Raw genomic sequence first — 15,740 nt, forward strand, 5'->3', positions numbered from 1 at the left:
TCATTAATATTTACTTGAAAATGAAAACACTTAAGAGGAGCCAAAACAATCCTAAAGAAACAGAACAAATTTGAAATACACACTGCCAGATACTAAGATCTGTTACAAAGCCTTAGAGCCCCAAACTGTAAACAGCATAAAGTCCATCAAGCTACCACACATATGAGTTTTGCTCTTCTCTCATCTTGTCTTGCTAGAGGATTGGAACCATACTGTGAATTTCGGAACTTCAAAAACACTGAGGTACAGTGTGCGAGAAACAATGTTACCTTAGGGATGAAGTAGTTTCTGAATTTAATGTCACATGTCACGGCATGGGGCAGGTTGGTGGGAAGGAGGTTAATGTATCTCTGGATCTCATGCACCACAGCATCCGTGTAGGGCATGTGGCTCCTGTCCTGCATGCAGGGACTCCGGTGTCTGCCAACCACACGGCCAATCTCTTCCTGGACTTTAGCTGATAAGACACAAGGAAGAACTGATGGAAAAGGAGAGAAATGGCACATTTGTGGTAACAATTCAGGATTACATGAAGTATTATGAAGGTGTTCCACCAGCATTATAAACATAAATTATATGGGAAGATTGCTATAATACAATGATATAATTGTTCCATAAATTCAATCTGAGCATACATATATAAGCATGTGCATTAGTAGTGCAAATAGAAATGATAAATTGTTTGAAAATATTATGTTAGCATAAATTTAAGTCAAGAAAATACTGTCCTGCAGAAAGAAAAACAGGAATCAGATATTAATTTTATTTCAAAACAATTACATGGTGCTTAAAAAATTAGATTCAGGATGGCTGGTTAGCTCAGTTGGATAGAGTGGGGTGTTAACACCAGGGTCTGGGGTCTGATCTCTGTACCAACCAGCTGCCAAAGAAGAAAAAGTTAAAAAGAATTAAATCATGCTAAAGGACCTATTTGTAATGTATGTATCTGCGCATGTTTACGTGTCCGTGTGTGTCTGTGTGTGCGTGCAGTTAACTATGGTATTGTCTTCAAATCCCCACTTCCCAGATGTGGCCATTTTGAGCATTCTAGTAGCTTCTTCTAAAAATTAGATTCATATTTCTAAATAACAACTCAAAATAAATAAATAACAACTCTATTTCTCACTTATCCATTTTCTACACAATTTAATCATTTTCTCGTATGAGAGATGAGAATTCTAATCTCCATCTCCACCTCATATTTGGACTCACACCCACACACAGATACATAAACACAAGTCTCCTCGCTCTATTTTCTAGAATACATTTAGGCGACAATTTAGGATATATCAAGATGTATAGTACACTTGATTCCGACTATAGAAATATGGTTCCCTGGTAAGACCACTGAGATAACATTTATTTTTGGCATTTTCTTGGACTTAATCATGTCTCTTTATTTCTATTCATAATTTTCTGTTTTCTCAGTTAGAATTATTTCCAAATACTTATGGAAATAATGAGTATTATTTCCTAATTACTGAGAAACCTCATAAAATCCATCACTTCTCTTCTGTTCTTGGGGTCTGCCCTCACACCTGCATTGTCCACCTGGTCCTTTCTAGGCCTGGTGACATTCTCACTGTCCTACATGAGGCCTGTTGATCCCTGGAGCCCATGACTTCCTCTGACTTGGTTTCAGATATTTGGATGGAGCACATCCTCCAGTATTCTTCTGAAAAAGGAAAACTAGGGGATAATATTTTTGGCAAATGTGCAGGTCTGAAAATAACCTTTGTCCATAAATAAACAAGCTAATAGTTACTCTTGAGAATTCTGATGCTGATATATATCTTAATCCTTTGTATATGATCTGGTAGCTCACTGAAAGTTTTTATGAATTTTTTTTTTATTCCTGGTGTTCCAAAATTTTATAACCCTGTATCTTGGGGAGGATATTTTTATTTCATTCACTGTGCTGAATAGTTGGAGAGAAGTTTCTATTTAGATTTTTTTTTTTAAATGCAAAAGTCTTTTCTCTAGATCTGTTCACTCTCTGGAGGATGTATCTGGCTGCTGAATTTCAGGAAGCAAGTTGGAGGAAAGAGCTAAGAGTCTCTGAATTCAAGGACTAGATTCTTCCCAAACCTTCTTTTCCAGTCCCACACCTCACTCTTTTCTCTGTCACTGCCCCTGTCCCTGAGTATAGGGATTCTTAGGCTCAGTTTCTCTAGAAAGTGAAGCTCCTTTTTCCATGAGGGGAAATCATTTACCTGATAAAAGGAGTTGTGTAGGGAACTTGGGCAGGGAGAGCCTCCTTTTTCAGCTTTATTCTCTACCTTCTCTGACACTTGCTACTTCCAAATACAGAACCTTGTGGGATTTTAGGGGCACAGATTGGATTTTCTTCCTTGATATAGCTTCCTCTTCTGACAATTAGGTTACAATTTCATCCAGTTTGCTGAGTTAGTGATCACCCTCCAATCTGCTCCCTGTGCTTCAGAAATATGCTGAAGACTTCTTGGCTGTTTCCTGAAATTCTTTCCTCCGACTTTAAAAGGACTAATCCTCATTTGTTATTCACTTATTGCCATTTCAGTGGGATTCTGACATGGGACAGAGGCAAAGAGCATGATTTTTATCTGCTGAAAGATGGGAACTATTTAAAGGTAAATTTCTAAAGTAAAATTCTTTGTGAAAGATACAATTATTGACAGCTTTGCCCCCCAAAATTCTTATTGTGAATACACTACTTTTATTAGAACAGACTTCTGAAATATTAAAATTTATTTAGGTATATCTTCTGCCTAAACAGAAACACCTTGCTTATGAATCTAAATTTTATCTTTCTTCGCAGGTTGGAAATTATCTCAGGCAGCATCACTACATTTCTAGAGTTTCCGTTTATGCTTCAGTAAGCAGAGTTACCCTTTTTCCTACTAGGACACTGAATTTGTAGCATGAGGAAAGGTATGTGCAAGGAGGTACCTACTGTTAAAGGTGGCCTTTTTCTAATAAATCCAATATGCAATCCAGGCCAATCAATGCTGCCTCTGCCTGCCATGAATCATCCAGACATGGCACCAGAGCTTTATTGCTTTTCCTACTGCCATGCTGTCTTCACTCCTCTCAGTCATCCTCCTGTATTCTACAAAGATGTCCCATTTTAATTACATCCTTAAGTTGGACAGATTATAGCCGGTAGCACGGAAGTTTAATAATGAAACCTCTCTAAGAGAAACAATGTGAAGGACACTAGCACTGTCTTCCCAACATCTTTGCTGAAATTCACTGTGCTCCTCAGCTATGGTCTTACCTCTGACCTCTGGGTACTTCAGTAAAAGCAGGAGTCCATATCTCATGGTGGTGCTTGTTGTCTCTGTCCCAGCTCCAAACAAATCAGATACACTGCATACCAAATCTTCAATAGTAAATTCAGAATGTTGATTGTGTTTTTCCTAGGAACGATTTGAACCAATTATCTGACTAATTATTTACAAACACATTTAACTACACGGAATCTCAAACAACTCACATTGCTGTAAAGTTAGCCAACAGAGAAATTGGAAAGTATGGTATTAGAAAAACTACTGCATGGTATAGCACAGACTATGGATCAACTGACTAGAACTTCATTTCTCACCCCATTACTCTTTGCTTGCCAAAAAATTCCATTCATGAGACTCTTTGTAGCTAGGTGAGCCAGGCAGCATATTACTTTTCCCCAAATGTATAAATAGAATCCTGTTGGTGCTCCATTTCTATTTTCTCACTCTCACTTAAAACACAGATGTGAAGGAGGAGGTAAAGTAGACATCATCTTGGGATATGAGGATTTAACCAAAGAAATGAAGCCTGCATCCTAAATATGGTGAATAAAAATGGAAGGCACTCGACACTCTGATGCTTCAGGGCTAACATATTATCCGTACACTGGTCCAGCATTTTTAAAAAACATTATTAACCAGATTTTCTCTTATTTGGAAATCAACAAAATCTTAATTGATAGAAATAGGTAAATTAGAGTTACAGCATAAAGATGTTATAAACCTGAAATAAGAGTGTGAATTCTCTTCTTCTGTCAAAAATTTACATGGATTCAATATTGCCTGCAGACTCATCACAAAATTGAAATTGTGCAAAAGCTAAAATGGCAGCAAAATCTAGAATGAATTATAGGAAATGAGATTAGGGTCACAAAGACAAGATGGGGCCAGCATTATTGTAGTCCAGATGGGAGAAAGTGGGCAACTTGGTACAGGGAACAAATGCAGGAATAAATAGGATATACAAATTAAGGTGTCATTACAGCCATAAAGACAGAGAGTTTAATGTGCTAACTGCCCATAAGGGATAAAGGAAAGTGTAGGAGTAATGCATATATTCAGGCTGAGTGACTCATGAATGGAGTTCCCATGAATAGGAATTTGGGTAAGAGAACGCAATTGACAAGGATAAGTAAGTTTGGTTTAGAACTGAAAAGATGATATGACACAGAAGGGACAACAAGGGGGCAATTTTAAATAAAAACTACAGAGGATCCATAATATCCAAAAAGTATTATTTTCTAACCAGTCCATAGGCCAGCACTAAATTAATAATGCTTTTATAATCTGCAGGTAACCTACGGCATGTCTAATATTATTTAATCAGCACCATGAAGATTAACTAACCCCTCTCAATACATTCCCTTGCAAGACAAAGAAAGTCATCTTCCTTTTAATGTTGTCCTCACACAGCATTCTAAGCTCATCAAGTTCAAATTACTCTTAAGTCTGAAGAGAAGTGGTACACTCACAAATCAATAATAATATTTCCATCTGTTGAAGGGAATTTGGAGATTTAGTGTTTACATGCACATGACCTATCATAATTAAATAAGAATATATACAATAATGTTGAAAGAAATAAAATAAAACCTAAATAAATGGAAATACATTTGATGCCACAGATTGAAATCCTAATGTTGTTATGATGGCATTATGAGAGTAATGTCACAAAAGTTTAGCAATCAGTTCCTCCACAAAAACAACCAGTGACCTTGCACAATCTGTATGAAGAAATTATTTCGGGACTCTGGAGTCTAATCAAACTCTTGCAGCATCTAAGGATGATGTGTCATGAATGTATGATGAAGAAAGAGGGAAATTTCAGTAAATTAGACATCTTGTATAGAGGCTAACATTCCTCATAACCTATCTCTGTGGTGGAAAGTGTATTTGGGGAGATAGTGTACTATGTTGCTGAGCAGATTGCTGATGCTAAGCTGGGCATTAGAAACCTTTTGCTTCAAGTGGGTAAAGGGACCCAAATAGCAATAATAGTGTACATCATTGAATATAAAAATTATTCTGATGTGAGCATCACATATTGCACGTGAGTATTGATGTTCAATTCTGTACCTCACAGATATGTGCAAGCAACTTTGTTAAAATAAATTTTTAAAAAACCACAATCCCCCCCCAAAAAAGAAAGAAAGAAAAAGTAAAAGAAGAAAAGAAACCTTTTTTTCCTTCAAAAATCAGCATTGTGTCTTTTGATTGCTGATGGGTTGTCACAATCCGCTCGGGCTAAAGCAACTTCCCCAGTGTCACTGGATTTGGGAATTTAAAGAAAGAATGAATTCTTTTCTGTTATTGTCTTATCGCATCCAGGAACTTAAGGAAATTTCTGTCAGGTCACTTACTGACTGCAGACGTAGCAGAAAAGAGATTCAAGTGATCATACATAACAAGAGATACAGTATTTGCAAAAACAGTTTGGAAAAGTCACTAAATAAATTGATGACTGAAGCCTTCATCAAGGAACAGAAGTAATTGCTGCAAGTGAAAAAGAAACCACCTTATATTCAGAGTTGACATATTACAATATATTAAATTTTGAGTTCTTATAAAAGTACAGAACTACCAAACAAAAAAACAAACAAGCAAACAAACAAAATACCCAAGTACTATGGCCTATTAACAGCTAAAAAAGAAGAATTTGGCAGAAACCATCTCTAAGGAGGCCCAGAAATTTGACTTAGAAGGTAAAACGTTTAGCAAATATCTTAAATATCCGCTGAGAATTGAAGGAAACCATGTACAAAGAACTAAAGATATTGGGAGAATAATGAATTAAAAAGTTGGGGAAATTGATAACGAGAAATAAATTATCAGAAGAAACCAAAAAGAAATTCTAGAGCTAAAAATACAAAGCTAAAAAAAAAAATTACTAAGGAGGTTCAACAGCGACTGAAGAAAACAAGAAACAAATAGCAAACGTGATAATAGGATAACAGAAATTACCCAGTTTGTGTAGCAGAAAGGAAAAGAAACAAAAAATAAAAAAAGCCTAAAGGACCTATCGAATTCCACCATGTGTACCAACGTACACCTTACTGAAGCACTGGAGAGAGTAGAGTCAGAAAAAGAGACGAAAAATATTAGAAGAAATAATGGCTAAAAACTTTCCAGATTTGATAAAAAATGTGAATGTATACATCTTCAAGCTCAATAAACTCCAAGGAGGATAAAACCAAAGAGACTCATACAAAGGCATATTTTAACTAAAGTGTTGAAAACCAGAGATAAAGGTAGAATGTTGAATGCAGCAAGAGAGAAGTTACTCAACATGTACAAAGGATCCCCAATAAAAGTAACAGCTGATTTTTCATTAGAAACTATGAAAGCCAGAAATCAGTGGAAGAATATATTTAAAGTGTTGACAGAACAAGCCTGAAAACTAAAAATTCTATTTCTTGCATAAATATATTTATACAATAAAGGAAAAATTAAGACATTTCAAGATTTTAATAAAAAGCTAACACAGTTCCTCACTAGTAGAGCTCCCCTATACAAATGCTAAAGAGACTCAGCTTTCAGGCTGATGGAAAAAAAGCTACTAAACAATAAATCAAAGTTACAACAATATGTAAATATCTTGAGTAATTATGTGGGGAAATATAAAAACTTATATTACTATATATTTGTATGTAACCCTCTTTTTGGTTTCTATATGATTTACAACAATAATTATAAATCTCTGTTAAAAAATGTATGACACACAATGTATAAATACGTAATTTAAAACAACACCACAAAGAGGGAATGGAGTTGCATAAGATCAGATTTAATGTATACAATTTGAAACTAATTTGGTATCAATTTGGTAGAAGTTCAAATCAGTGTGTTATTCTCTATTATTATTGAAATGTAATTGATTGTACATATCTTTGGGGTACAGCATTGAATATGAATATCAATGTGCAATGTGTGATGCTCAATTCAGGATAATTAGCATATTCAATATAACACAATGTAGTCATTTTTTGTGGTCTTTACCAATTTCTCACTAACCTCCCTCTCCCTTCCCATTTCCCAGATCTGCTGGCCTTGGTTCTATTCTCTCATTTTGAAAGTTCAATGAATTATTGTGACTGTTGTATCTTTCTTTTTTTATTGATTTGTTTATATTTCAACTCCTACTTTTGAGTGAGGACATGTGGTATTTCTCTTTCTGTGCCTGAATTATTTTATTTAACTTAATTATCTCGAAGTTCATCTCTGTTGATTCAAATGAAAGAATTTCACTCTTTTTACAGCAGAGTATTATCCTATTGTGCATATCTACCACCTTTTCCTTATCCAGTCATCAGTCAATGGACATTTAGGTAGATTCCAACTCTTGGCTACTGTAAATAGATTTGCAATAAACATAGGAGTGCTGGTATCCGCTCAACGTGATGATTTCCATCAAACCAGTATGTTGTAAGATATATAAGATGTTAACAACAATCCACAAGGTAACTATTAAGAAAAAAACTTTAAAATATACAGAGATAGAAATCAAAAGTGAATCAAAACATTTCATTAGAAAAAAATGATTAAGCAAAAAATAAGGCAACACTGGAGGAATTGGTGAGCAAAAAAAGATGTAAGGCACATAAAAAATAGCATTATGGCAGAAGTAATATTTTAATATGGCTAATTACTTTAACTGTAAGTAAAATGAACTTGCCATTTCAAATGCAGATACAGAAAGAATGGATTTAAAAGAAAACCATTAAAAGAAAAACTGCAAGAGACTCACGTTATACCCAAAGACACATATATGTTGAAAGTGAAAGAATAGAAAACAATTTCCCATGGAGATTGTAGACAAAGAGAGCTGGGATGGCTATACTAGTACTGGACAAGATAGATTTTTATCAAAAGTTGTTAAAAGAAACAAATAAGAATGTTATATATTTGAAAAAACGTGAATTCATCAAGTATATAAACTGTTATAATGTATGTGCATCACTCAAAGAAGCCAAAAATATATAAAGCAGACATTGACAGAATTAAAGGAGCAAATAGACAGTTCTACAATAATAGTGAGAGATTCCAATACCCAACTTTTGAAAGACCAATAAAGAAATAGAAGACTTGAACAACACTAGATATCAACTATACCTAACAGACATATACAGAAAACTTGACTCAACAACTGCAGAATAAAAAGTCTTCTCAAGTGCACATAGAACTTTCTCCAGGATAGACCACATGTTAGGTCATAAAAAATTCTCAATAAATTTTAAAAGATCAAAATCATATAAACTATTTTGTCAGACCACAATGAAATGAACCTAGAAATCAATAGGAGAAGAAGATTGGACACTAAACTACATTCATTTCTACAACTGATGGTTAAAGAAGAAATCACTAGGAAAATGATCAAAAACTGAGATAATGAAAATGAAAACACAATTTACCAAAATAATGTTATATGAGAAAAGCAGTTCTCACAGCAAAATTTATAGCTGGAAACATTTATATTAAAAAAAAAAAAAACCAGCACAGACAGCATACCGATCAGAGAGGCACCCAGCCAGGAGAGGCCCGAGATCTGTGGAGACTAAGTGCCCTGTGGTGCTGGTGTACGACCCAGCAAGTTGGTGTCAACGCTTCTGCCCGACTCTATCCCTAGCCTGGCCTAGTGCACGCTGACAAGAGAGGTGCCTCCCCAGAGAGGCCCTAGACCAGAGGTGACCACAAACCCGAGGCACCTTTGGGCAACTGAGCAGACACTGAGGGAGCCAAGCAAAATTGGCAGCCTCAGCAGCATCTTAGCCAGACAATACCGTTGAACAAGCGGACCATGAAATACCCTGCCACAATGACTAAATATCAAAGGAAAGATATCAGAAATATGAAAAACCTAGAAAGTACACCAACAAAGGGTAGTAACTCTTAAGCTCTTGATCCTATAGAACAAGAAGCCCTTGCAATATCTGACAAGGAATTTCGAGTGATAATTCTAAGGAAACTAAATGGGATACAAGAAAACTCAGCTAGAAAACATGATGAAATGAGGAAAAGTATACAGGACCTGAAAGAAGAAATGTACAAGGAAATCAATGCCCTGAAAAATAATGTAGCAGAGCTTGGAGAGCTGAAGAATTCATTCAATGAAATAAAAAACACAACACAGAGTTGAAAAGGAAGGCTTGCAAAAGCAGAAGAGAGAAATTCTGACCTTGAAAATGGGCTATTTGAAATAACATGGGCAGACAAAAAATAAGGAAAAAGAATTAGAAACATTGAGGAAAATCTCAGAGACATCAGACAACCTTAAGCACTCAAATATCTGAGTCATGGGTATTCCAAAAGGGGAGGAAAAATGAGATTGCATTGAAAATATACTCAACAAAATAGTGGCGAAATTTTCCGAGGTATAGGAAAATACACAGATATTCAGATTCAGGAAACTCAAAGATCCCCAAATTTATTCAATCCAGAAAGGTTTTCTCCAAGACATGTTATAGTCAAATGGGCAAAACTCAAAGACAAGGAGATAATCTTTAAAGGTGCAAAAGAGAGGCATCAAGTCACCTATAACGGAGCTCCAATCAGACTAATATAAGACTTTTCATCACAAACCCTAAAAGCCATAAAGTAATCAGATGATATGTTCCAAATACTGAAAGACAGAGACTGCCAGCCAAGAATACTTTACCCTGCAAGGGTATCCTTCTGAAATGAAGGGCAAATAGTATATTTCTCAGACAAACAAAACCTGTGGGAGATCACAACCACATGACCACTCTTAAAAGAAATTCTCGAGGGAGTACTGGGTTTGGTCTCTTAAAAATAACTAACACTGCCATAAAAACTCAAGAAAAATTAAAACGCACTAGTAAAATAAAAATCTCAATAATGAAGGGAAAAAAAAAGCTATCTACAACCCAAAGAACCAACAAATACAGAAGACAAACAGTAAATCAGGAAGAAAGGAACAAAAGACACTGAAGACATACAAACAATAATCAACAAAAAGCTAGGAGTTTTAGCATTTTTGTTTTATTAAAATTGATAAAATTAAAAATTAAGCCACACATTTCAAAATCAACTCTTAATGTAAAAGGATGAAATTCCCCAATCAAAAGACACAGACTGGCTAACTGGATTAAAAACGAGGACCCAACTATATGCTCCCTTCAAGAGACCCAACTCACCTATAAAGACTCACACAGACTAAGAGTGAAAGGATGGAAAAAGATTTACCATGCAAACAGAAAGGAAAAATGAACTGGAGTACCTATTTTTATATCTGATAAAATAGACTTTAAACTAAAAAAAAAAGAAAAGAGATAATGAGGGTCACTACATAATGATAAAATGAGTGATCTATCAAGAAGACAAAGCAATCATAGATATATATGCACCAAATGTTGGAGCAGCCAGATTTATAAAACAAACTCTTTTAGACCTAAAGAAGGAAACTGACACTAATACCATAATAGCAGGGGACCTGAACACCCCACTCTCAATATTGGACAGATCATCAAGGCAAAGAATGAGCAGAGAAACACAAGATCTAAACAACACTCTACACCAATTGTACTTGGCAGATATGTACAGAACATTCCATTCCAAAACCCCAGAATATTCATTTTTCTCATCAGCACATGGATCATTCTCCAGGATAGATCACACATTAGGTCACAAATCAAATGTCAAAAAATTCAGAAAAGTTGGAATTGTCCCATGTATTTTTTCTGACCACTATGAATTGAAATTAGAAATCAATAACAAATGAAATTCAGGAAACTATACAAACACAAGGATATTCAACAGTATTCTACTTAATGACATGTGGGTGCAAGAAGAAATCAAACAGGAAATCAAAAACTTATTGAAACTAATGAAAACAATGATACATCATACCAAAACCTGAGGGATACTGCAAAAGCAGCAATAAGAGGGAAATTTATCTCATTAAATTCTTACTTCAGAAGAATGAAAAGATGGCAAGTAAAGAACCTAATACTTCACCTTAAAGAACTAGAAAAACAAGAACAATCCAACCCCAAAGTTAGCAGATGGAAAGAAATCGTAATGATCAGAGCAGAACTTAATGAAATTAAATTCGAAAAAAAGTGATACAAAAGATCAATGAATCAAACATTTGGTTCTTTGAAGAGATGAATAGAATTGACAAACCATTAGCATGGCTAACTAAAAAAAAAGAGCAAAGACCCAAATAACAAAAATTAGAAATGAAAGAGGTGATATTACAACTGATAACTCAGAAATATATGTAGTCATTAGAGACTACTAGAAACAACTATATGCCCACAAATTTGAAAATCTGGAGAAAATGGATAAATTTCTGGACACACACAAACAACCAAAAAGTGAGCCAAGAAGATGTAGAAAATCTGAACAGATAAATAACAATAAAAGACATTGAAGCTGTCATCAGAAGGCTCCCAACAAAGGAGAGCCCAGGACCACATGGGTTCCTGGCAGTATTCCACCAAACACTCGAAAAGGAATTGCCACCAATTTTCTATAAACTATTCCAACATATTGAAACAGAGGCCATTCTCCCAAACTCATTCAATGAAGCAAACATCACTCTGAAACCCAAACCAGAGAAAGATACAACAAAAAAAGAAAACTACAGGCCAATATCCTTGATGAATATAGATTCAAAAATCCTCATTAAAATACTAGTTAACAGAATACAGCAACATATGCAAAATTATACACCATGATCAAGTGGGATTCATCCCAGGGATGCAAGGTTGGTTCCACATATGCAAATCAATAAATGTGATACACCATATTAATAAAATCAAACTTCATCTCTATAGTTGCTGAAAAAGTATTTGATAAAATTCAACACTCCTTCATGACAAAGACTCTCTGTAAGTTCAATATATATAGAAAGTATCTCAATGTAATTAAAGACATATATGATAAACTCACCGTCAATATCATCTTGAATGGGGAAAAGCTAAGAGCTTTTCCTTTAAGAACAGGAACTAGGCAAGGATGCCCACTCTCACCACTCCTATTGAACATAGTGTTGGAAGTACTAGCCAGAGCAATCAGAGAAGAGAAGGAATTAAAGGGCACCCAGATGAGAAAAGATGAAGTCAAACTGTCCCTCTTTGCAGATGACATGATCCTATATATTGAACAGCCTAAAGCCTCTACAAATAAACTCTTGGAGTTGATAAATGATTTAGGCAAAGTAGCAGGATACAAAATCAACACACAAAAATCAGTAGCATTTCTATTCATTAATAGTGAACATTTAGAAAGAGAAGTCAAGAAAGCTTTCCCATTTATGATAGCCACCAAAAAAATAAAATACTTAGGAATTGAGTTAGCCAAGTATGCGAAAAATCTCTATAAGGGGAACTACAAACCACTACTGAGAGAAATTATAGAGGATAGAAGAAGATGGAAAGATATCCCATGCTCTTGGATTGGAAGAATCAACATAGTGAAAATGCCCATACTACTCAAAGTTATCTACAAATTCAATGCAATCCCCATCAAAATTCCAATGACATTTTTCTCAGAAATGGAAAAAACTATCCAGGGATTTATATGGAATAACAAAAATCCAGGCATAGCCAAAGCAATAATGAGCAATATTAATAATAAAGTTGGAGGCATAACATACCTGACTTTAAACTATACTACAAAGCTATAATAACCAAAACAGCATGGTACTGGCATAAAGACAGACACACTAATCAATGGCATAGAATAGAGAATCTAGATATCAAACTGCACACCTAGAGCCATCTGATCGTTGACAAGGGCACCAAGCCTATACACTGGGGAAGAGACTGCCTCTTCAGCAAATGGTGCTGGGACAACTGGATATTCGTATGCAGGAGAGTGAAACTCGACCCTTACCTGTCACCATAAACTAAAATCAACTCAAGATTGATTACAGAATTAAATATACACCCTGAAACAAGAAAACTTCTTAAAGAAAACTTAGGAGAAACACTTCAGGAAGTAAGACTGGATCCAGACTTCATGAATACCACCCCAAAAGCATGGACGACCAAAGGAAAAATAAACAAGTGTGATTATATCAAACGAAAAACCTTCTGCACAGCAAAAGAAACAGTTAACAGAATTAAAAGACAACCAACAGAGTGGGATAAAATATTTGCAAAATACACATCTGACAAAGGTTTAATTTCCAGAATATACAAGGAACTGAAGCAACTTTACAACAAAAAAACAAGTAACCCAATTAAAAAACTGGCAAAAGAGCTAAATAGACATTTCTCAAAGGAAAGTATATGAATGGCCAACAGACACATGAAAAAATGCTCAACATCACTTAGCAGTCGGAAAATTCAAATCAAAACCACACTGAGATACCTTCTCACCCCAGTTCAGATGGCTAATATTCAAAAGACTGTGAATGATAAATGCTGCCGAGGTTGCAGAGAGAAAGGAACTCTCATACATTGATGGCAGGACTGCAAAATTGCACAGCCACTATGGAAAATGGTATGGAGGTTCCTCAAACAATTGCAGATAGATCTACCATATAACTCAGCTATCTGGCTGCTAGGAATATATGCAGAGGAATGGAAATCATCAAGTCAAAGATATACCTGTTCTCCAATATTCACTGCAGCACAGTTTACAATAGCTAAGAGCTGGAACCATCCCAAATGTCCATGATCAGATGAGTGGATATGGAAAAGGTGGTATATCTACACAGTGGAAAACTACTCTGCTATAAAAAAGAATGAAATACTGCCATTTGAAGCAACATAGATGGACCTAGAGAGAATTGTTTTAAGTGTAATGGGTCAGGCACAGAAAGAGAAATATCACATGTTGTCACTTATTTTTGGGAGCTAAAAATAAATAAATAAACACACAAATAACCGGGGTGGGGGGGGAGGGAAGACTACACAACAATTACAATTCCTTGAAGTTGATACAACAAGCAAACAGAAAGGACATTGTAGGGAGGGAGGGGGGAGATGGAGCAGGGAGGGAGGTTTCAGTAATTGGCCACAATAATCAACCACATTGTATATTGACAAAATAAAATAAGGCAGAGGCCATAGCTCTAGAAGGGGAGGTAAGGCACGAGCATAAATAAAAGAGAATAGCATGGTCAGTGTCAGAACGGAAATAGGCAACAGGCAATGGGAGTTCTGAAGAGGAAGAAATGACTCCTCGGAATTCCCCAAAGAGGGGATGAGGGAAGACTTCCTGTGTGACATGACATCCGCACTTGACTTTGAGGGATGGGAATTTTAGATACAAGTCTTTGGAGGGAGGAGAACATCTAGGTGGAGGGAAGAATGGAAAAATAAAAAGAAACAGCTCAAATAAACAACAAACTTTACAACCTGGGAACTAGAAAAACAACAGCAAAGTAAACTCCAACCCAACAGAAAGGAAGCAGGGATACATGAAAAAGGGAACACGAAAACAAACAAAGAAAAAAATAATTAGTGAAACCAAATATTGGTTCTTCAAAAAGACTGACAAAATTGACAAACCATTCACTATACTGGCTAAATAAAAAGAAAGAGAGAAGACACCAATAACAAAAATTGGAAAAGAAAGCAGAAACAGTATTACGGATTTTACAGAAATAAAAAAGATTTTAAGAGACTACGATAAACAGTTGTGCACCAACAAATGAGATAATCTAAATAAATGGAAGACATCCTAGAAACACACAAATTATCAAAACTGAATCAAGGTGAAATAGAAAAAGAGAACACACATCAAGCAAAGATGTTGAATTAGTAATCAAAAACGCCCAAAAAAGAAAGGCCAAGAACAAAATGACTTCACTGGTGAATTCTACCAAAAAGTTAAAAAAGAATTAAAATTAATCTTACTCAATTCTTTAAAAAAAAATAGAAGAGGCATGAATACATTCTAACACACTCTGTGATGCTACCCTGACACCAAAGCCGGATAAAGATGCTACAAGATAAGACCAATATCTGTTATGAATATAGATGCAAAATTCTCAAGAAAATATTAGTAAACCAAATCCAACACCACATTAAAAGTATTACACACAAAGAAATACACACAATCTGATTTTTAAATGGGCACAGGACTGGAATAGAAATATGCAAATGGTGAATGAGCACATGGAAAAATTGCTCAATGTCACTAACCGTTAGGGAAATACAAATCAAAACCATAATGAGATACCACCTGACCCATTAGGAGAGGTTCTATTAAAAAAAACAAATGAAAGAAAATAACAGGTGTTGGTGAGGAAATCGTAACCCTTGTGTTCTGTTGGTGGAAATGTACAATGGTGCAGCCACTATAGAAAACAGAGTGGCAGTTACTCAAAAAATTAAAAATAGAATTACCATATAATTCAGCAATTCTACATCTGGGTACATACCCAAAAGAACCGAAAGCAGAGTATCAAAGAGGTATATGTACAGCCATGCTCATAGTGGCATTATTTACAATAGCCACAAGGTAGAAGTAACCCAAGTGTCTATCAACAGATGAGTGGAT

The 15,740-nt window shown here is 35.3% G+C and overlaps 1 protein-coding gene across 2 annotated transcripts in view; it reads right to left on the bottom strand.

Annotated features, from left to right (window-relative positions):
• LOC134382638 (cytochrome P450 2C9-like) overlaps positions 1-15,740 on the bottom strand; it is a 73,519-nt gene that overhangs the window by 22,345 nt on the left and 35,434 nt on the right. For both annotated transcript variants that reach the window (XM_063103359.1, XM_063103358.1), the window contains 2 exons: positions 3,257-3,398; positions 270-457 (listed from right to left, as the gene is read on the bottom strand). In XM_063103359.1, the coding sequence (XP_062959429.1) occupies positions 270-457; positions 3,257-3,398 (330 nt within the window). The remainder of the gene's footprint in view (positions 1-269; positions 458-3,256; positions 3,399-15,740) is intronic.

This window comes from Cynocephalus volans, chromosome 7 (assembly GCF_027409185.1).
Source record: "Cynocephalus volans isolate mCynVol1 chromosome 7, mCynVol1.pri, whole genome shotgun sequence".
Classification (NCBI taxonomy): Eukaryota; Metazoa; Chordata; class Mammalia; order Dermoptera; family Cynocephalidae; genus Cynocephalus; species Cynocephalus volans.